The 21,875-nt window shown below is 32.1% G+C and overlaps 4 protein-coding genes across 8 annotated transcripts; 3 read left to right on the top strand and 1 right to left on the bottom strand.

Moving 5' to 3' along the window:
• Positions 1 to 5,131: 5,131 nt before the first annotated feature.
• LOC131648394 (uncharacterized) lies at positions 5,132 to 8,606 on the top strand. Of its 4 annotated transcripts, none has more exons than XM_058918158.1 (9): positions 5,132 to 5,382; positions 5,522 to 5,617; positions 5,703 to 5,788; positions 5,905 to 6,007; positions 6,627 to 6,677; positions 6,882 to 7,035; positions 7,262 to 7,400; positions 7,621 to 7,726; positions 7,821 to 8,606. In XM_058918158.1, exons 1-9 carry the CDS (start codon positions 5,232 to 5,234, stop codon positions 7,985 to 7,987), a joined length of 1,053 nt encoding a protein of 350 aa, XP_058774141.1. In that variant the 5' UTR covers positions 5,132 to 5,231; the 3' UTR covers positions 7,988 to 8,606. The 4 variants fall into 4 exon arrangements, with proteins under 4 accessions (XP_058774141.1, XP_058774140.1, XP_058774143.1 ...); XM_058918157.1 differs by having other exon boundaries at positions 5,700 to 5,788; positions 7,821 to 8,605; XM_058918160.1 differs by having other exon boundaries at positions 5,175 to 5,382; positions 5,535 to 5,617; positions 7,821 to 8,605.
• Positions 8,607 to 9,677: 1,071 nt separating this feature from the next.
• On the top strand, positions 9,678 to 13,391 carry LOC131654124 (protein ROLLING AND ERECT LEAF 2-like). Its single transcript, XM_058924546.1, has 4 exons — positions 9,678 to 11,016; positions 11,600 to 11,775; positions 12,112 to 12,335; positions 12,430 to 13,391. The coding sequence occupies exons 1-4, from the start codon at positions 9,906 to 9,908 to the stop codon at positions 13,226 to 13,228; spliced, it is 2,310 nt and encodes a 769-aa protein (XP_058780529.1). The 5' UTR covers positions 9,678 to 9,905; the 3' UTR covers positions 13,229 to 13,391.
• A 318-nt stretch (positions 13,392 to 13,709) lies between these two features.
• On the bottom strand, positions 13,710 to 15,122 carry LOC131654125 (ras-related protein RHN1-like). 2 transcript variants are annotated; one of them, XM_058924549.1, is made up of 7 exons: positions 14,971 to 15,122; positions 14,755 to 14,832; positions 14,510 to 14,677; positions 14,392 to 14,440; positions 14,229 to 14,302; positions 14,048 to 14,141; positions 13,710 to 13,953 (listed from the first exon to the last, which is right to left on the bottom strand). In XM_058924549.1, exons 2-7 carry the CDS (start codon positions 14,815 to 14,817, stop codon positions 13,853 to 13,855), a joined length of 549 nt encoding a protein of 182 aa, XP_058780532.1. In that variant the 5' UTR covers positions 14,818 to 14,832; positions 14,971 to 15,122; the 3' UTR covers positions 13,710 to 13,852. The 2 variants fall into 2 exon arrangements, with proteins under 2 accessions (XP_058780532.1, XP_058780531.1); XM_058924548.1 differs by having other exon boundaries at positions 14,975 to 15,122.
• A 5,304-nt stretch (positions 15,123 to 20,426) lies between these two features.
• LOC131648393 (uncharacterized) lies at positions 20,427 to 21,578 on the top strand. The gene is made up of 3 exons (XM_058918155.1): positions 20,427 to 21,105; positions 21,245 to 21,316; positions 21,411 to 21,578. The coding sequence occupies exons 1-3, from the start codon at positions 20,566 to 20,568 to the stop codon at positions 21,411 to 21,413; spliced, it is 615 nt and encodes a 204-aa protein (XP_058774138.1). The 5' UTR covers positions 20,427 to 20,565; the 3' UTR covers positions 21,414 to 21,578.
• Positions 21,579 to 21,875: the final 297 nt, after the last annotated feature.

Here is a 21,875-nt window from a genome sequence, read left to right as displayed (position 1 = left end):
TTAGGACGACCAATGAAAATAGGAGCCCCTAGATACACAAACGGTGGGTTAGCCATGGTGAATCCTATCAACTCTGCAAGATTTTTGAATCTCCCTATGGACATGCCCCCTGCATAAATGAGAGATTTGTTTTTGTTGCAAAACTGCCCAGAACAGCCAGCATATTCTTTGAGTAAATTGTCAATGGCAGTGATAGATTTATGATCCCCTCTACAAAATATCATAATATCGTCAGCGTAAAGGGTGTGAGAAGGAACAAACGCATTTCTCGAGGCCTTTATGAGATTGATTTGATTCGTATCAACGAGCTGAGATATACCCCTACTCAACACCTCCTCAGCCAAACAGAATAAAAGAGGTGACAAAGGATCACCTTGTCTAACACCATTAGAACACTTAAAATAACCTGCCTGAGTACCATTGAATCCAATAGAAAGATGAGCAGAATTTAACAAAGTAGTAATCCAGCCACAAAATTTACTGCTGAAACCAAAACATTCCATAGTGCTAAGAAGAAAATTCCAATTAATGGTGTCAAAAGCCTTAGAAATGTCTATTTTCAATGCAACATTACCACTATAGCTTTTATTATTCAGAATATTAATAGCTTCAGAAGTTAAGCATATGCTATCCCTAATGCTTCTCCCAATGACAAAACCATTTTGCTCTTTAGAGATCAAGGAAGGAAGAATAGAGGCAAGTCTATCAGCCATGATTTTAGAAATGATTTTAACCTTGAAGTTAGCAAGGGCTATAGGTCTATAATGATTGATAGAGTTAGGTTCATTGTTTTTAGGAATTAGAATGATAGTATTAGCATTATAGTTAGGAAGCATCCAATCCTGCAAAAAAAATTGGTTAACAGCCCCAATAACATCTCCCTTTATAATGTTCCAATATTTCTGGAAAAACCAAGGACCAAATCCATCAGGCCCAGGAGCCGATTCAGAGTTAAGACTAACAACAGCATGATGAACCTCCTCAGCACTAGGAATTAAGGTGAGCATAGCATTAGTGTTGTCATTGACCAAGCAAGGAATGACCCTTTTGATGAGATCCGAGCCCTGCAGCTGCACATTCTGGTTAAACAAGTCAGAAAAGTGATTAATCAGATGGGATTCAATGATGCCTCTATCAGTAGTCACCGTATCATTAACATTAAGAGAGGAAATTAAATTATTTTTCCTCCTAATCTTGGCATAAGTATGATAAAACTTAGTGTTTCTATCACCATCACAGTGCCATTTCAAATTAGCTTTTTCTTTCCAAAAAGCTTCTTCTAAGATCAAAGCTTTCTCCAAATCATGTTGAGCTTTAGCTTCCTCAACCTGCAACTCATCACTATAACCAGACAAGCCTATAGTTTGCTGTATGTTCTTCAAAACGTTCTCAGCCATCAAAACTTTCTCCTTCACATCCCCAAAGCAATGTTTATTCCAATCTTTTAACTTAGCCTTCAATATCCTCAACTTTTTATCCAAGATATACATAGGACAACCACAAATTTTAGTACTCCAAACATCCTGAATAATTTTCTCACAATCCTCATTCAGGCTCCACATCTTTAAGAATTTGAATTGTGATTTAACCTTCACCTTCTCAAAGTCACAAGTGAACAACAGGGGATAGTGATCAGATTTAACTCTAGTAAGAGTGTGACAAACTAAAGTATTACAAACATCAAGCATGTCTAAATTACAAATGACCCTGTCTAATCTTTTTTCAGTTAAGTTCCTACCCTTTCTACCATTACTCCAAGTGTAAAAGTTTCCAACCGTAGGCAAGTGAATAAGGTGGTTAGAATCAGACCATTGAAAGAACTCTTTCATGGGAATATTGTTAGGATTATGCCTACCTCTGTACTCATCAGCACTAATGATGGCATTAAAGTCTCCTATGAATGACCAAGGATTGTTAATGCTAGAAATAAGATTACTAAGATTACTCCAAAGATTCCTTCTAAAAGCATAGCAAGTAGAAGCATAAATAACAGAAAAGCCTAAAACCTGACTGTTAAAATCAACAGTGAAAGAGACATGCTGGTCATCAGCTAACAAAATATTAGGGTTTAAGTAAGACTTACAGAAACACCAAAGATTAGGCAAAAGACCATCCCTTTTATTGAAGGCAAACTGCTTTAAATCAAACCTGTCCATCCAAGCTTTAGGAAAATTGCAATAATCCATCCAAGGTTCAGCAATAAACACAAACTCAGGGGAGTTTTTTTTGAATTAGATTTTTTAGAGCCAATCTCGAAGAGCTATTGGCAATACCCCTAATGTTCCAATAGAGGCATTTCATAGTGTAAGATTTTTAGGACCAGCTATAATCCTGGTTTGGGCAAAAATATATTAAATCACTATAATAAACTATAATATTTATAAAATTGTACAAAACTACATAAATTATCCACAAAATCATAATTTTATGGATTATTTACAAAATCATAAATCCGTATAAAATGAGAATTTTTAAAATTTAACTTAAAAAATGTGAAACTGGGTCAAAGTAAAATTTAACAATTTTACACAACTTTACACGAGTTTACCGATTTCAGAGAGATTTAAATCGTTCTAGAATATAATTTTATATAAAAACCCTTTTTTATGTGATTTATATGTTGAGCTTTGAAACTTCTCTGATGGAGGTTTCTCTTCTCCTATGCCCTAGCTCCTTCTATTCTTTTTCATCTCATTTTCGCGTACGCATAGTTTTAAAAAGTTATTGATTTATAGATATCAACAACCTGTTTATATTTTGAAAGAAAATACAAATAAATGTTATTGTCAGGAGTTGAACCCTGAACCAATAGTTCATACCCTTAACTCAACTAGCAAATGTCAGCTGAACTACTCCACCCACCCTCATCCAAATACATTTAACAACTTAGAAAACTCATCACTATCTACAATAATGTGACATATTTATCTCTAAATCGACTTATAATACAACCATATTCAAATGAGTCATGGATTTGCTTTAAAATAAATAATATAGATTTTTTTTAGGTATTGTAGGAGTGTCATCTACTCTCTAACTATAACAAATCAATTGCATAATTTGTCTAAATTGTCCTTTCTATTTAAAATTACTACTTACATCCTTAAATATAAGACTCCATAGAGTAAATTGTGAGAATTAAGAAAGTTTGTTAGAGTAATAAATTTATTGACTATTTTATATAATTTTACAAATTTATCTTCAGGTGAGAAAAATAACTAACGTGTGTGACTGTATTTATTACAGATTGCATAAAAATATGTAATATAATTAAAGGTATGTTTGGAAAAAATAATTAATGCACTTTGAGGGTTTGTTTGGTTCAAATGAGAGGGAGGGAAAGGGGATTTTAATGGAGGGAAGGGAAGGGGAGGGGAGGGGAGGGATTTTTTGTAATTATATATATGTTTGGTTCAAACGAGGGGAGGGGAGGGGAGGGATTTTGTTTAAAAATATGTTTGGTTCACGAGGGGAGGGGAGGGATTTTAATAATAATTTACAATTTTATCCATGTAATTTTATATAAGTGATATGATATTCAATTGTAAAAATTTCATAAATATTTTCTTGGAATTAATATTTGTATAACTGAGTGATTAAGAAATCATAACTTATCGCAAAATATTAAAAAATTGAGTACACTTGATTCGTATTATAACTCTCGACACAAAATAAACTATGCGTTGATAACAACTTTTGAATATATAAAATAAATTATAATAAAAAACAAAAAATTATAGTAATTATAATTTTTATTAAATAAAAAAATAAAAAATAATTTGAAGGTGAAGAATAATTATAATAAGTTGATGGAAGCAATAAAGAAAAAATTACAAAAAAAAAAGTAGGAACATGAAAGAAAATAATATTTTTAAAATAATAAAATAAAAGTGAGGATATTTTAGTAAATATATTAATTTAATTAATATTAAAACTCAGATCCCCTCCCCTCCGAATCCCCCGATTCGGGGAAATGCAAAAAGTGTCATTTGGAGGAATTTTGCTCCCCTCCCCTCCTCTCCCCTCCTAAAAATTGAACCAAACACATTTCATTTTAAATATTCCTTCCCCTCCCCTCCCCTCCCCTCCCCTCCCCTCGCTCTACCTCGAACCAAACACACCCTGAAAGTTGAAGAGAGTCTTATGAAAACGACAAGAAAAAAAACTCAAGAGGGTTTTGTAATTAGGGACAGAAGTAGTATTACACTCTTAAAAGGGTTTATAAGTAAACAACAAATGTCTTGCTTAAAACTCTCTTCCATATCACATTGTCCTACAAGTGTTATTTGTTTATTGGCCTAATTGATCAACTTTTCCCCCAACACATATTTTTTCTCTTAATTAAAATTTCAAATTTCTATCACATTTCTTTTTTCACACTTTCTTACTTTTCTTTTAATTTTTTCTCTATTTATTAATTTTTACTAAAAATATTAATAATCTATTTTTTAATTTTAATAAATAAAAAATTTATTTATGTCACAGGTAAATACAATATGTATTTTATTTTAATCCATCATTATCTGATAATTTGAGAGACAAAATAATTATTTATAAATATTTTTTTCTTTCTCTATCTCACGATTTTTTGTATGATTATTTAATATAATTAAATTTATATGATTATTGTTCATTTTGCAATTAAGTAAATTATTTTAAATTTTGCATTTTTATTTAAATATATATTATGTTATATCATATCGAATAATTTTTTTTATCTTACGCGTAATTATCAACACAATATCTATTTTATTTTAATAATTACTTTTGTTTGAGAGATAATTTTTATTTTCAAATATTAAAATTTCATTTTTTTTCTCTATATTACAATTTTTTATATAAGTATTGAGTTAAAAGGTAGTGCACTGACAGTGTAAAACTATTTTACACTGTCATCCAATAGGGAGTCATGAATGTGCCATGTCATTAAAGTTTTTTTTAAATAAAATAATGTTTTAATTGGATGCATGGTGGTGATTAGTTGACAGTGTAAAAATATTTTACACTGTCAGTGCATAACCCTTTTTCTCATTATTTAATATAATTAAATTTATTTTATTATTATTCATTTATAATTAAAACCACTCATTTTAAATTTAACGTGGTTTTACACGGCTATCTTGTAGAGAAAGTTGAGAAAATCTCAAACATTCATGTAAATGTGACGCAGAAAGGAGCTAGAAAATACATTAATTTAATTATTAATTAATTACGTTCTTTTTGTTTGCAAAATGGAGCATTCAGCTCCGTCGCCGGAAAAAGAAGACGAAGACTTACACGGCGGCGACGATGAAGTGATGAGCGAAGTCCACCTCGGATGCCCACCCGGATTCTCCGGACCTCACATTTCCCGGTTCACCATTTCCCTTCCACTCCCACACGGTAACTCTCCTTTCTTATTCCACCATTATTCCCTTTATACTTCACTTTACTCAATTCAATTTCAATTTTTCTGTAACTGAAACTGAACTCAGATGCAGCAACAATAAACCCTAAAATAAATCATATCCCTAATTTCTAGATCTTGATCACAGCAAACAAATTCATGAAGAATCAGAAACTCCGATTCTAGAATTCGATCAAGACGGTGACCTAGTTCTACCTCGTCGTCGCACCAGTAAGTTCTCAATTGCATCATTCTTAGCTTTACAATTCGATAATAACTTAACACGGATTCGTATTAACACACTTTATTATAGAAGAAGCAAATGTATCATGTGATGATAATAGGTATTGTGTGAGAATTCAGCATAATATCACTTCCTCGATTCCGAATGTTGGCTTGCAAGTAATTCTCTAATCAATTTCTGAATACTTTTGTTTTTTCTTTTCATTTATCCAAATTCTGTGTATGCATTATCAGCAATTCAGCACTGATTTGTTCTATATCTTCCTTCGCTTCAGGTTTGGAGAGCCGAATTGGTGTTAACTGATTTTATATTGCATAAAGCATTGTGTTCATCTGAGTCTCATGGAGTTACTGCGATTGAACTTGGCGCTGGAACTGGTATATTCATAATTACTCCCCCTTTCTAACTTACTTTATAATTTTTTGCTGTTGGGGACTTTAACTGAAATTAGAAACCTAAAAATTATGACCAGGAAGTAGGAACTGGGAAATTCTTAGAGCAGATCTATAGGAATGTAGCATGGTCAATAGAAACCTTATGGTTATGTGAAATATGCATGCGTTTTTAAAATCTTCTTAGGATTAGAAATGAAAGTATTAGAGAGAGTGTTGGGATAGTACCTATAGTAGAACATATAATGGAAAATAAACTTAGGTGGTTTGGACATGTAGAGAGAAGATATGTAGATTCTATGCCAAGGAAAGTAGATCAGATGAAGAGAAGTCAAATAACTAATGGAAGTGGAAGACCTAGAAGGACTATAAGAGAAATTATTAAGAAAAATCTCGAGATTAACGATTGGGATAGAAACGTGATCTTGGTTAGATCATTATGCCAAAAGTTTATCCATGTAGCCGATTCCACTTAGTGGGATTAGGCTTAGTTGTTGTATCAGTGAAGCAATGATCAAATCTTTCAATTTGAAAGAACTTCATGTTATTTTAAAGAAATATTTTTTATGATACTTACGATTCAAGTTTTCACCTATGTTGATAGGCTTGGCTGGTTTGTTACTTGCACGTACTGCAAAGAAAGTGTTTGTAACAGGTATAGTGTCTTCTTCTAATTGACGTACCACTCTTCCCAGTAAGAATCATATTGCATAAGTGTTGGTAATTACCTAGATTGGCTCATATCAGTTGATATACTTAATTGATTCATATTTACAAGGAGCTCTGTTTAATCTTATTAATTTTTGTGATCTTTAAGCTTGATGACTTTATTGAAAGGCTGATACTTGTTATATGTCAGATCACGGGTATCAAATACTTGACAACTGTGTGAAGAATGTTCAGCTTAATCGCGGATTATTGAATAATCCAGCTACAGTTTATGTACATGACCTTGATTGGTTTGATTCCTGGCCTCCCAGAGCCAGAGTAGGAGAAGCTACTTGCACTCATAGGTAACGTTTATTATATCGATGAAAAGTTTCCGAGAAATTAGTGCTGCTTTCTACGCCTTTTGGGTTGGGATTTAGTTTATTACTTGAAACAGCAATTTTGGTATATGTTATGCATTTTGCAAGGTTCATCCTCCAATTCGTAATTTCGTGAGATGAGCGTAACTACTTTATCTTTTTAAAAGTAAATATTAGGTGCACATCACAATCACTTCATGATGTCATGCAGATATTCTTGGACTTCAAGAGATATTGAAGATGCAGAAAATGCTACTTTGCTGATCGCTGCTGATGTTATTTATAGTGATGACCTGACCGATGCATTCTTCAGTATTTTAGAGAGATTAATGTCAAGGGGCTCAACTAAGGTAATGTTAACTTGGTGTTATTAAGATTAAACTCAAATATCGTGGGTTTTAAAAAGGGAGGGAAAAAGAAATGGGGTAGGGGGATTATTCTATCAACGAATAACAACGATACATGATGACAAAGATGGATTATTGCAGAAATGTCATAGGAATGATCTGTTTTTGAGCCACGAGATCAATATTCTATAGCAGTTATTTGACTTGGTATATCTATTTTTAGGTGTTATACATGGCACTGGAAAAGCGATACAACTTCAGTTTTTCCGATCTTGATGTCGTTGCAAATGGATATTCACATTTTCGCAGCTATCTCAGGGATGAGGATGGTAAGCTTCTATAAGCACTTAGTACTATAAAAAACGAGTTAATTTCACATAATTATTCGTTGTGGAATGCTTGATGTAACGCAACTTATTGTAGCAATTGAAAGCTTCAAGTCTACAAGCATGCCTAATTTTGTGGGAATGAAAATGGACATCTCTCAAATTCCGCAGTATGTTAAAGAATATGAAAGAACACACGATGTTGAGATTTGGCGCATCAAGTACTGTGGACCAAAACATGAAACCTCAGCTATCCCAGGATAAAAATTGAAGTTGAATTCTTATATTACCAATGTTATTTATTTTGCTCAATTTTATAAAACTAATTAAAATGCAGTTATTTTATTCAACTGCATAATAATATTATTAGGGGACTTTTTGGAATTTGAAAATTATCTGTAAGAGTGCCAAACATCATGTTTGAGTTAGATGAGAATGTTTGTCATGTTCGCTTGTTGTTTAGTTTTGGTTCAGATACCTTTGATTGTTTGTGCTGGTGGGAACAGTGCATTTGCTTTGAAGATTGTAGTAAAAGGGTCCAACTTTGAGATTCCTTGACTAATACTCTGGTTGGCACAACTAATGAAAACGATGACAGATCTTAAATCAGCACTTTGAATAATTATTAAATTAAATTAAACTAAACAGGCAAATCAACAAGTGCATTTAAGGCTGTAATTCTCCATCTTTATCAGAGGAAGAGGGATCAAGAATAAAAGGTTGAAGCTTCTCTGTAAGCTGTTTATTTTGCCAAGTTTAAAAAAAAAAAAAAAAAATTAAGCATAGCATTATTTTCATTTAAAAAGTTAAGCATAGCATTATCTTATTTTTTTTTGTAGATCATATTTTTCTTTTTGACCTAGTTATCGAAATATTGAGTCCTTTTGTTTTATAGATTAAAAAAAGTAATTTATTTTTAAATTTTTAAAAATTATTTTATGTTATTTTTCTTTAAAATTAAAGAAATTATTCCAATTTTTGTAAAAATAAAAAAGTAATTTTGAGATTGAAAAACTTAAATATTTTCGTTTAAAAATTTTAACATGAAAAACATATAATATTTTTAAAAAATGTATTCTGAAAATAACAATTTTTGGTATCATATTCTAAACATAAATTTAAATTTTAAGTGAAAACTATTTAAATCAACTTTAATAAAAATTCGTATCTTCATTAGAGGTTATAGTTTTAATCTTTATTATTTAATATCACCACTGCACATTAAAATCATTATTAAAAAATCAATAAATAATTGTTCATATCTTCAAAAGATTTACTATTTCACATATTTTCAGTCAAAGTATTCATATAACGTTGGGAAAGATATTTTAAAAATGAGTTTAAAATACTTCATAGACCAGTGTAAATTAATATTACAGGTACACCAGTCAAAATATTTATATTTGTTATGTCATAATAATATTTTAAAAATAAAAATATATTTTAATTAAATATATATTTTTTATTAGTTGACGGTATAAAAATATTTTATAATGTCAATAATGTATGAAAAAAATAATATACTGAAGATATAAATTAATTTTAAACTGGTCAATTAATGATGATCATAGATTCTACTTTTATTTTTAATTCTTTTAATTATTTAATAAATTGTTAATTTAATATAAAATTATATCCATTAAACCATAATATATATTTTTTTCTATTTAAAATTTGATAAATTATGAATGAGAAAAGATAATTATAAAATAAAAATGGAAGATATTTATAAAAAATATATAATCTAAAATATATAGATTATTTATAAACTAATAAACTTGATTTTTAGCGTGCTGATTTTCTTTTTCAATCCCGTTAACTAATTAATCTTATTATATTACCAACCCATCCATCATTATTCCATTCGTTAATCCCAAGTTATTATCATCATAAGATTCTACTGCTATCGACAAATAAAAAATAAAAATAAAAGAATAAGAAAATAGCAAGTACAGTATCTCCGTGAATTCTCTGCATTTTCTTATCTACTGTTGTTTTTCTTGTCTTTCTCCACAATCTTATTGAGATTATTATCATTAATTATCATCATTAATTATTACATAAACACTTCAACACACTCATCATACTATTTTTCTCCCAATTCAAAATTTTCAGTTTCAATTTTGATGATTTGAACAATACTTTGAGAGTGAGTAACTGAACAAAGTTCAAATCCACAAAGATGGGTTGCAACCAATCGAAGATCGAGAATGAAGAATCAATTATGCGATGCAAAGAGCGAAAGCGTTTCATGAAAGAGGCAGTATCGACTCGCAACGCGTTCGCCGCCGCTCACTCCGCCTACACAACTTCCCTCAAAAACACCGGCGCCGCCCTAGGTGACTTCGCCCACGGCGAGGTTCAGAATCCTGGATTACTACCTACCGGTGGTGGTGGTGCTGGTGGTGATTATGTACCAGGACCGTCGCAAAAACCCTTCGAGATCCCTCTCCCTCCGCCTCCTCTTCCGGATTTCTCATCTTCGCCTCTTCAGCGTGCCGCGAGTATGCCGGAAATCAAGATCAATAAGCCCGATCCCCGGCCTATGTCGAAGCCTATTCCCGAGGAGGAGGATGAAGAAGAGAGGGAGTTAGAGAATGAAGGTTCTTTGAGGAGAAGAAGAAGTAACAGAAACACTGGTGGTGGTGTTGGTGTTGGTGGTGGTGGTGGAGGGGGTGTGAATAGTAATAGACGGTTGGTGGATGAAGATATGGCTCCACCTCCTATGCCACCTCCTCCGGCGAAGCAACAACCGGTCAGTGATCATGTTGGTAATCAAGGTCATCATCATCATACCATGTCTCAACCGCAGCAAAACTCGGCTGCTTGGGAGTATTTTTTTCCATCCATGGAGAACATTGCAGGAACAAGCTTGAATGAGGAGGCCGAAGAAGAACACAGGCACACTATCCATAAGATGGAGCATATTCCAAGGCCGAGTAGGGTTCATGTTATGGAAGAAGTTGCTGCAACTCAAAGGCGTGTTGATGTTGATGTTGATGTTGAGGTTCCTTTGCCTAGTCGTGAGCCTGAGCATATCCCTGAGCCTGAGGTGATGATGGAGTCACCTGTGGAGTCGCCGATGCCATCAGGCTTGAAGGTGAAGCAGATGCCGGTAACGCCTCCCACGATGGAGGCAAAGAGGATTGTGAAACATAGTAGTGTTAACTTGCTGCAAATATTTGCTGATCTCGATGATCATTTTCTCAAGGCTTCTGAGAGTGCACAGGAAGTTTCAAAGATGCTGGAGGCCACTAGACTTCACTATCACTCCAATTTTGCTGATAATAGAGGTACTGAGTTGTTGCCTTTTTTTAGATATGGACTATTGCAAATTTCAAAATTAAGTGCTTTTCCATTGTTTTCTAGTTCTTTCTCTAGGCGCATCAATCTTGAGATCACCATATCCTACTGCATTATTGTTTGATGTTATGAACTTTTAACTTCTGATTTTAAGACAAATTGATGGGAATGGTGTAATAATGGTATTGATTACTTTTTTTTATTATTAAAAAGAGAAGATCAATCTATGTGTGAGTTCTATGTATTTTGTCTTTTTGTAGAGTGGATAGACTTCATTGTATGTATTGCCTTGTTCGGTTTCGCTGTTAAGGAGAAGATGTGAACAAACACTAGTTATTAGGGTGTGGAATATGGATAAATAGAGGATAAGGAACTATTAGAAAAGCCATAAACAATGATTTAGATTCAAATGAATTTTCATTAGACATTATTTATGATATTTGTTTGTGTCATTTAGTTTATGTAGTCGACATTGATCCCTCCTAGAGATACAAGTTTTTTGTTGTTATGCAGTATATGTTTCATATTGAATTATATTTATGCTTAGCTTTTTTGTATACTTTTCTCTTGCAGGACACATTGATCATTCTGCAAGGGTAATGCGAGTTATTACTTGGAATCGATCCTTTAAAGGAATACCTAATTTCGATGATGGGAAGGATGATTTTGACACAGATGAACAGGAAACTCATGCTACCATCTTGGACAAGTTGTTAGCTTGGGAAAAGAAACTTTATGATGAAGTTAAGGTAAGTTGACTGAGCCAAACGGTTGGTAGTAGGAGTTTTAATTACCTCTTCTTTTTTCTATTAAATTTAAACATTTTCTGCCAATGCATAAGTTCTGTAAAATCATGTTGGCTTTTAATTTTCTGAAAAAGTCACGCCACTTTATCTGTCAACATATATACATACATATACATCTTCTAAGCTTAGTTTCTATTTTTTTTTTTCTGTCTGCTTAATGTTCTTCTACTACTCTAATCCTTGCTTCATTTTTGGTTCAACACACGACCATGTATGTGTTTGTATGTATTTATTTTTTCTTGTTCTTTTCTGAATTTTCCACTTCGTATAATATTATAGGCTGGCGAGCTAATGAAATTTGAGTACCAAAGAAAAGTTGCCACACTAAACAGACTGAAAAAGAAAGGTACTAACTCTGAAGCATTGGAGAAATCAAAAGCAGTTGTCAGTCATTTGCATACTAGATATATTGTAGATATGCAATCATTGGATTCAACGGTCTCAGAGATTAATCGATTACGTGATGAACAACTGTATCCAAGACTTGTTCAACTTGTAAACGAGTAAGTTACAATGTAGAATTAGTATTTTTAATTACAGATGTCTAGTAGTGCTTTTTCTCTTCTAATTTTGATATGCTTTTTCTATGGACTGCAGGATGGCCAATATGTGGAAAAAGATGCTATCTCACCATGAGAAGCAATCGGAGACTGTGACGTTGCTGAGATCGTTGGACCCTTCACAATCTCCTAAGCAGACAAGTGAACACCATCACGAGCGAACATATCAACTATTGGTTGTCGTACAACAGTGGCATTCACATTTTGAGATGCTAGTCAACAATCAAAAGGGATACATAAAGGCACTAACTAATTGGTTAAAATTAAATCTTGTCCCTATTGAGAGCAGTTTGAGGGAAAAAGTTTCTTCACCTCCAAGAGTTCAAAGTCCGCCGATACAAGATCTTCTCCGTGCATGGCATGACTGTCTAGAGAAACTTCCCGAAGAACTTGCTAGGACAGCTATAGGAAACTTTGCTGCCGTGATGGATACTATTTTCAATCAGCAAGAAGAAGAGATGATTTGTAAGAGGAAATGTGAAGATACTCGAAAGGAGCTTTCTCGCAAAACCAAGCAATTTGAGGATTGGTATCACAAGTACATGCAAAGGAAAATGCCAGAAGAATTTGATCCAGAAAAGCCAGAAGATGCTAACGCTCCTGATGAAGCTGTTACAGAGAGGCAGCTTCAGGTTGAACAAGTGAAGATGAGGTTGGAAGAGGAGGAAGCACAATATGAAAAGCAATGCCTCCAAGTGAGGCAAAAAACTTTGGGAAGTCTCAAAAATCGCATGCCAGAGCTCTTCAGGTCCATGTGTGATTTTTCTCTTGAATGTTCAAAAATGTACATGCATTTATCTTCGCTATCACAGCACCTAGGCCAGAACTCGTCATGAAGTGAGTGCTTTGTGTATTTTTTATGCTTATTTTTTGTGAGTAAATTATTTTTTTCTTGGACATGTTAATGATATTACTCTTGAGATATCCTGATTTGAGGATAAGCACGAAGATTAAGTTACAATAATGATATAAATAAGTTCTGTTTAAATTTCAATATAATTGCAAGGAATGAAAATTGAATGGATTGTTGCCCTTGTTGTAAATTGTTCATGTTCCATTCCATGTTCTATGATACGATATCTTGTGCCTTATAAATATAAACTAAATAGAAAACGCCTAGTCTCGTTTAAGTTTGAATGGTGGGAGATCACACTTATCACTCGCGTGAAAACTTCACGCGAGAGAATTCGTTGCTGTCATTTTTGAAGTTTTAAGTCAATCATTTACTGTATTTTATATCGATCATTTTTTGAGTTTGCTAGTGGCTAGAGAGGTCAAAACTCAGCTCAAAACAAAATAAGATATACTAAAAACTAATAAACAGAACAAGTATTTCATTACGTTGTAGTTATTCAAAGATCAATGTATTACAAGAAGCATTTAGGGTAGCATTTAGGGTTTAGGGTTTATGATCAAGGATCAAGGGCACTTTTCTGTGACTTGATGATTACATTGGAATATCACGTTGAGCAACAAAAAAACTTTCTCCCACCATCTTGTACTTCACTTTTTAGATTTATTCCAGTAGGCTTTGATGGAAAAGCTTTTGCTAGTCTCCTTCCTGCATTATCACACAGAAAAAACCACTTATAAATACAGTCATAGATGCTTTATTTCCTTACACTTACTTACTATTCAGAGCGAATGCCGCATACCTATTTCATAGAAAAGTTCGTTGATGTTCTCAGCAGTTTTAGCAGATGTTTCCATGTAGAACATTCCATTTTCTTTAGCAAATTGATCTCCTTCCTGCATTAGTATAATTTACTCAAACAACAACTTACAAGGAAAATTAGAAGGAAAGACAGATTTGTCGCAACGGTAGATGGAAACTACCTCTGTTTCAACTTCTCTCTTTGGCTCCAAGTCACATTTGTTTGCTACTAATGCCATCACCGACTTCGGACTTCCTACAAAAAAGTGATTATCTTACATGGTTTTACTCTATTGCATATGAAATTGTTACTTCACTGTGTTTGAAGTATGATTAGTTTATTACCATGTCTTTGCAATTCCTGAACCCATTTTTTCGCTCGAACAAATGTATCCTGAAATAGAAATCCTGATCATAAACAACATTGTTGATTATATTCAAGTTTAACTAAATGATTGCTTACAATGCTAGAGATGTCATAAACAACAATTGCTGCTGCTGCACCGCGATAATACATAGGAGCTAAACTATGGTATCGTTCTTGTCCTGCTGTGTCCCATATGTCAAACTTTACTGTCGCTTCAGATAACGATAATATTTGTGTGAAAAACGCAGCTCCTATGGTTGGTTCCTATATGCAGAATGCAGATTAATCAATATTAAGGTTACTAAAACTCTTTGATGATAACAAAACTAAGGTTACTAAACCTGGTTTTGATAGAATTGGCCTTTAACAAATCTTAATGCTAAACTAGTTTTTCCTGTTCCCATGTCTCCAAGAAGTACCTACATAGAAGAATCATAGAGAAACTATATAAATCTGCAACTGCGATTCTGATTAATAAACACGTTTTTATATGAAACATTTTACCGAAATAAAAACTATAAATTTAGGAAAATCGAATCAAATAAGGTAAGACATACCTACCAGCTTGGCTTGAATGATCTTATTCCCTGGTCTTGACATACCAATAAATTGTGAAAGATTTTGCAGAAGTTGCAAAAAATTGATGATAAATTTTTATTGTGAAAGAGTGTACTGTGTAGATCAAAGAAACTACTAGGTGCATTTATCATTGGAAATTTGTAGGTAATAAGGTAAGAGACTGGTAGTTTTGACTAATGTTGACTGGTAGTTTGCCATATGTAGTTTCAATTTTATGAATTGTTTTTTGTTGTGTTCTTATCCATTACACTATACATCATTCAAGTAATTAGGCTATTGAGTTAATTTGGTAGTGCTAATAGATTATAAATTAACATGATGTTATACGTCTGAACATAAATGGAAATAAAGGTTTCTAATATCACAAGGAATATAGTTTAATTGAGAGAGATCTAGAGCTCATACTTCAACTTAACTTTGTTAAATTGTTGTCGAAAATATTTGATTTGATTTAGAAGTGTGGAAATAGTTTGTTACACGTAAATTTGATTTAGATCTAAATTGGATAGATTTGATTTAAATGTAAAATATATTAGATTTGATTTAGTTCTAAAATAAGTATTTTGGGCTTTTATAGTTTTAGGCATTGGCTTAAAGAGCAAGCTAACCTAAATCTATAAATAAAGGGAGTAATCCATATTTTTGTTATTTTTGTAATTAAGTAAATCTATAAATAAAGGGAGTAATCCATATTTTTGTTATTTTTGTAATTAAGTAAATCTATAAATAAAGGGAGTAATCCATATTTTTGTTATTTTTGTAATCAAGTCAATTGAGTTGTATTAACAGAATTTACAAATGCATGTGAATAATAAAGTTTTTCACAATTTGTGAGCAGAAAGTTACTCTGCAGAAACCCTAATCTCTTTTTTTTCTTTAAATATTTTCATCGTTATTGTGTGAGTGATAATAATTTTGTTCATCAATATTGATAGAAATTCATGATAGATATCAGTGGATTTCCAATAAACTTAAATCATTGATGAGTTGTACAAGTCATCTACGTAAACCATTCAAAAGTAATTTTTTTCAAACTTGACAAAGATTATTTCGTATTCATTTCACTCAATTATCCTCTGTTGTTCTCAACTTGGACGAGGCCTAACCCAAATTAATCATGATAAAGGCCCATTTTCTATGTCCGTACAAATAATAAATACAACAGACAAAGAAACAACAAGAAAAACTATTTTCAAACTATTTTGAGTTATTATTACTATTTAGATTAGAGGTAGAAATGTCAATTTATATCTATTATTGAGATTTTTGTAGAGATTATTTATTCAGGTATTTGAAGTCAGAGATTTTTTTCCTCCGCAAGGATGGAGATGAAGTGAAAAATTCCTCCAATGATATTTCGGGACGGAGATCACAAAATATCATCCGCCCTACAAATTTCACGAACCCAACCATATTATTTAACTTTTATATATAATATATCATATAATATACAATATATAATTATATAATTTTACAGGTTTTTTTTATAAAAACTAATTAATTTGTTAGGAAATAAAGAGTCATTAGTGAACACTAACAGACAAGGATCATTTTATTTTTTGTTTCATTGTATCGTTTCACTACTCAAATATCCAACTCTAAAAAAATCATCTAATATATACAGTGTAAACACCGTCTTCTCCTCTTATTTCTCAATTCTCTTTGTTTCATCGGTTCCTTATCTCCTGTGTTCTCATCAGCATCATCACAACAATCACTCTCCTTTGTTTATTTTCACCAATGCAACATCAATCATCATTGTGTGTCTTTATTTTTGTGTGTTTGTTGTATTTGGGAGGTCGTTGTATAAGATTTATAACTATTTTTTTGTCTTAGACTTGTGTTGTTTGGATATTTATTTTTTGACAGAAAAAGAAATAGAGTTAAAAGATAATACACTGACAGTGTAAAATAGTTTTACATTGTCATCAAATAGAAAGCCATAAATTTGCCATGTCATTAAACTTTTTTAAAAATAAAAAAATGCTTTAATTAGATACATGGTATTGATTGGTTGACAGTGTAAAAATACTTTACACTGTCAGTGCATCACCCATTTTCTCAAAGAAATATTAGTCACTGCAAGTGCTTTTGCATTTTCTTTTTGTTATCAATGCAAGATGTGTTTTTATTTTTATAAATAAAAGATGTAAAATATATTTTTTTTTATAAATTAAAAAATGAAATACTAATGTCGGATAGAAGAGTATAATTTTTTTTTTAAGATCTGATGTTCGTGGATCTCCATGGGAACCGTGGAAATCTGTGGGGATGAGGATGGAGGAAAATGTTTTTCCATGGCAGAAATTGAGGATGGGGACGAGAGACTTTTTGAGGGGTTGAGCGGAGAGCGGGGAAGCATCCTCCTCACATTCTCTGTCCTGTTGACATCCATAATTAGGGGTGTATATGAGTCAGTTTGGGTTGGATTTGACCAAAATCAAAACTCAAACCACATAGAGTATACAAGTTTGAGTGAGGTAAAATAACCACCTACAACATTATTGTGTTAGTTTGGATAAATCCGTAGATTTGTGGGTCACCTAATTTTTTTCTTGTATAATTTTAAATGATTTGTCATATTCTTTTTAAAAAATGCCTCAACTATTTTTTTTCTTGAAAATTAATTTAGCCCTATTAGCGCTATTCTTTTAACATTAAATTACTAAAAACATTATATGAAATTTATAATAAAAATATTTGTAAAGTTAAAGTTATGTTATGATAGTACCTAGAACTACTATTATTAACATCAAAGTACAATATTTTAACTAATTCAAAATCATGATTCACAAAATAAGAGCTTAAAATTGAAGCAACCAAGTATGAATACATCAAACTCATCATTAATCAAATTACCAAAAAGTAGGGGTGCTCAAAACCAAACCAACCCAATAGAAAACCGCAAACCAAACCAAACCAAACCGAAACCGCAAAAAATCGCATTTGGTTCGGATTAGTTTGGGTCATTTTTTAACAAAACCGCACGGTTCGGTTCGGTTTGCAGTTTGTATTTTGTAAACCAAACCAAACCGAATCAAACCGCATTATGTTACAACCTAAATTTTACTTAACTCACATCCAACCAAAAATTAAACCTATTATACATTAGCCTTATGATTACGAACAATTTTCTCATCCTTACACATAATTTTAGTCCCGATCTTCTCAAATCTCTAATAACATTATTTCACCTTCTTTACCACATACATCTTCCCTCTTCTTCTATAGTCTTTACTCTCCTATATTCTTTCTTTTTCACCTTCTCATTTTTATGTAAATGTTCCGTATTTCAGTTTCATTTTTATCGCACATCTTCTTCTCTAATCTCTCAACACTTTTTCTTTTTCTTTTTCACCTTCATTAATCTTTCGGCTCTTCTATTTTTTTGTTTCATTATAATAATTTTTATATTGTTTTATGCTATTATTTTATGTTTAATATTCCACTTTTCTCTAATTTAATTTTTACATATTAAATGGAAAATCGTTGTTAAAATATGACGAGTTTTGTTGTTATTTGTTAGTGTATGAATGTCTAAATATAAAATTATGTTGTCATATATATGTGTATGTATGGCTCAATAAAATATTTGTAAAAAACCGAACCAACCGAACCGAACCAAACCGCATTAGTTTGGTTTGGTTTGGTTCGGATTTTTTTTAAAAGCCAACCGAACCAAACCAAACCGCACTATTTTTTCTCTCGCGGTTCGGATGATTTTTTTCGTCAAAACCGCCCAAACCGCACCGCGAGCACCCCTACCAAAAAGACTAAAAAACATTGTTCAAATATACTCCACAATTTAGAAAGAAGTCTTGACTTCAACATTAATGCCTTCAATCAAATTATAATGATAAAAATATAAAGATTAGTTATATAGAAATTTATTATGAGACCTAAAAAACAAAAATATATAGTAGTTTTATGTAAAAATTTATGGGTTTTATGGACCGGGTTTGGGTTTATTCGAAACCCAATTATTTTGAACGGTTTTTCATTTTTGAAAATCATATTAACCCACTTACCGTTCAAATTCAGTTTTTTGGATCAGGGTGGATGAGTTTGATCAAATTTAGTGAGTTTACTAAACCCATGTACACGCCTAATTTGGATAGACGTCTTTGAGGATAAGATAATGAAACATCAATATATACATAACATTTATCCTCTCTATAGCTAAGATAATGAAACATACATAACATTTATCCTCTTTATAGCTAAATTCAACCCTTAAACAAATATTTATTCCCCTCTTTTATCTCCAACAGATGAATATTATTCTCCCCTCTGATTTCTAACAGAGATAAATAATTAAACTCAAACTCTGTCCCTAACGAGTTCAGATATTTTTGCCTCTCCTTCATTATGTATTAAAATCAATGTTTTTAAAACTGAGAATAATCTTTTCCCCAAACCTGTAACTTCTCCGAACCCAAAATCTGCCCTAAACGTAAACTTGTTTTAAATCTAAAATCTGAAACCCAAAATCAGGTATAAACCTAAAATTTGTTTTGAGCCTACAAACATTAACTTACACTACAAACAATTTCAAAAAAATTTCATCTCAAATAATAAATAAGTCGGATTTAGAGATGAGTTCATGAGATTCTAATGTCATCATTACCCTTTTAATTTTCTATTTGGCTTAATTGCAATTTTGGTCCCTTTATTATCTATTTTTGTGGGTTTTGGTCCCTTTATTTTAAAATTCGGAATTTTAGTCCCTATATTTTAGTTTTTTGAGGATTTTGGTCCCCCTGCAAATTCAAAGACAATTTTAAATGAAATGACGCTCTTATTGATGATGTGTCAGTGCTAGTTCAACAGTGATTTTTTTCAAAAAAGTTATTTTTATTTAAGATTTATGTTGAACATGTCATCAATGTGAATTCCATTTTATTAAAAATTGCCTTCGAATTTGCAGAGGGACCAAAATTCTCAAAAAACTAAAACAAAGGGACTAAAATTCCGGATTTTAAAATAGGGGGACCAAAATCCAAAAAAATAGATAATAGGGGGATCAAAATTGCAATTAAGCCTTTTTATTTTTTAAAATCGAAGAAAAGTTAAATCTAATTAAAATAGGATTTTCCATTAAACTCAAGATGTAACGAATAATCACATATACGTATGGATTTAATTGTCATCATGCCTACTCCCAACTCGTGATCAAGCCTATTTGGCTTGTATGCAATCCACACCCATTGCTAAGGTCCTACCTTATATCAAAGGTTGTTTTAAAATTTTTACATGATTACTATATGTAGTTTGTATCTTATTCTTTAACCAATTTTCACTTCCTACAAGAAAAAAAATTGAAAGGTGAAAACGAAAAGCCATTTTAACGTGTACTAAAAAGTTAAAGCACAAGAGAAGTTGATGACTTAAAGAAGCATTTAACACAAAGAATAAGGAGAAAAGACAAATCACATTTAGACAAACACAAAATAGGAAACACCCCCACAATTTCCTACAACCAACCTGATAATAATCACTTATTTAGTACGTACCATCTTCAAATTCAATTTTCATTATTTAAATAAACTAAACCTACCTCTTAAAGAAAAGCCATGAAAATCTCCAAAGAAACATGTTACTCTTCTTACACTAACCTCCTATGGCCATGCCAACCTCGTACGGAACAAAACCACATTGTTTTCTCCAACCGCTTTCGTGTCACCTGCACTGTAAGCCTCCTACTCTTATTCACCACCGTCTACATTTTCTGGCCGTCGGATCCGTATCTCAAGATCGTACGGCTGAAACTGAAGAAGATTAAGGTACACCGTGTGCCGCATATCACCGTAGACATCTCCATGGTCCTCACGCTGAGAGTGCAAAACGCTGACGTGTATTCCATGGACTTTGGTGCGGTTGACGTGGCGGTGTCTTATAGAGGGAAGCCACTAGGGCACGTGACGTCGGAGAATGGTCACGTGAGAGCTATGGGTTCTTCGTTTGTGGATGCTGACGCGGAGTTTTCCGGCATCGGTGTTTTGCCGGAGATATTGTTGTTGCTGGAGGATTTGGCTAAGGGAACGGTGCCGTTTGATACAGTTAGTCAAGTTAAGGGCAAAATGGGGATTTTCTTCTTTCACTTTCCCATTAAGGTAAATCATTTCTTTAATAACAAATTAACAATAATAATTTGAGTTAGTTAAAGGCTTATATTAATATTATGATGCTAATATATTTTTTTTAATAAGCAATTAATATTATGATGCTAATATGATAATGTAACAATAACAGGCAAAATTAACATGCGAGATATTGGTGAGTACGATAAATCAAACAATTGTTCGTCAACACTGTCTTTATGAGGTAATTATTGTTATTTGGGTTAATTATGTTAATCAATGTCTTAATGTGAATATTACACTTTAATTTGTTAATCATTTTATTTTATTTACTTCAGTGATGAAGAGAGAAGTGATAACAAAGTGAAGAAGAGTCGGAAGATGTTATTGTTAGCTCCTTTGTATATATGTAGTATGTATGTCCCCAATGTTTTGTATTTCAATTACATAATATATGATTATGATTACTGTAACATTGATAAATATCAAATTATGTAAATTTTATACGGATGCATTTGGTGACAATTTTATATTTTGATAGACTACACATTATATAGTGGGAAAAAACTAGAGATTTGACAACAAAAGCTTATAAAATATGACAACAAAAGCTTTTAAAACAATAAAAAAAAGGAGGTTTGACTTAATTTTTATATATAATATGTTATGTTGTATAAGTGTTTGTAGTTGAATGCTTTTCTTCAATGTAATGATGTAATAACAAAGTTCACAAAAGTGTGATTACATACATATTACGGACTGCTGGACCAGTTTCAAGAGTCACTATTGAACTTCAATTATAT

This window comes from Vicia villosa, linkage group LG2, assembly GCF_029867415.1.
Source record: "Vicia villosa cultivar HV-30 ecotype Madison, WI linkage group LG2, Vvil1.0, whole genome shotgun sequence".
In the NCBI taxonomy this organism is placed as follows: Eukaryota; Viridiplantae; Streptophyta; class Magnoliopsida; order Fabales; family Fabaceae; genus Vicia; species Vicia villosa.
The sequence above is the reverse complement of the archived record's forward strand: the minus strand, read 5'-3'. Positions and strand labels throughout refer to the sequence as shown.

Bases quoted from the DNA above. Each gene is read 5' to 3' on its own strand.
- LOC131648393 (XM_058918155.1), top strand. From the start codon at position 20,566: ATGAAAATCTCCAAAGAAACATGTTACTCTTCTTACACTAACCTCCTA. The intron at 21,106-21,244 runs GTAAATCATTTC...TAACAATAACAG, and splicing joins TCTTTCACTTTCCCATTAAG to GCAAAATTAACATGCGAGAT.
- LOC131648394 (XM_058918157.1), top strand. From the start codon at position 5,232: ATGGAGCATTCAGCTCCGTCGCCGGAAAAAGAAGACGAAGACTTACAC. The intron at 6,008-6,626 runs GTATATTCATAA...CTATGTTGATAG, and splicing joins TGAACTTGGCGCTGGAACTG to GCTTGGCTGGTTTGTTACTT. The intron at 7,727-7,820 runs GTAAGCTTCTAT...AACTTATTGTAG, and splicing joins CTATCTCAGGGATGAGGATG to CAATTGAAAGCTTCAAGTCT.
- LOC131654124 (XM_058924546.1), top strand. From the start codon at position 9,906: ATGGGTTGCAACCAATCGAAGATCGAGAATGAAGAATCAATTATGCGA. The intron at 11,017-11,599 runs GTACTGAGTTGT...TTTCTCTTGCAG, and splicing joins CAATTTTGCTGATAATAGAG to GACACATTGATCATTCTGCA. The intron at 12,336-12,429 runs GTAAGTTACAAT...TATGGACTGCAG, and splicing joins CTTGTTCAACTTGTAAACGA to GATGGCCAATATGTGGAAAA.
- LOC131654125 (XM_058924548.1), bottom strand. From the start codon at position 15,013: ATGTCAAGACCAGGGAATAAGATCATTCAAGCCAAGCTG. The intron at 14,678-14,754 runs GTTTAGTAACCT...TTCTGCATATAG, and splicing joins GCCAATTCTATCAAAACCAG to GAACCAACCATAGGAGCTGC. The intron at 14,303-14,391 runs GTAATAAACTAA...ACTTTTTTGTAG, and splicing joins TCAGGAATTGCAAAGACATG to GAAGTCCGAAGTCGGTGATG.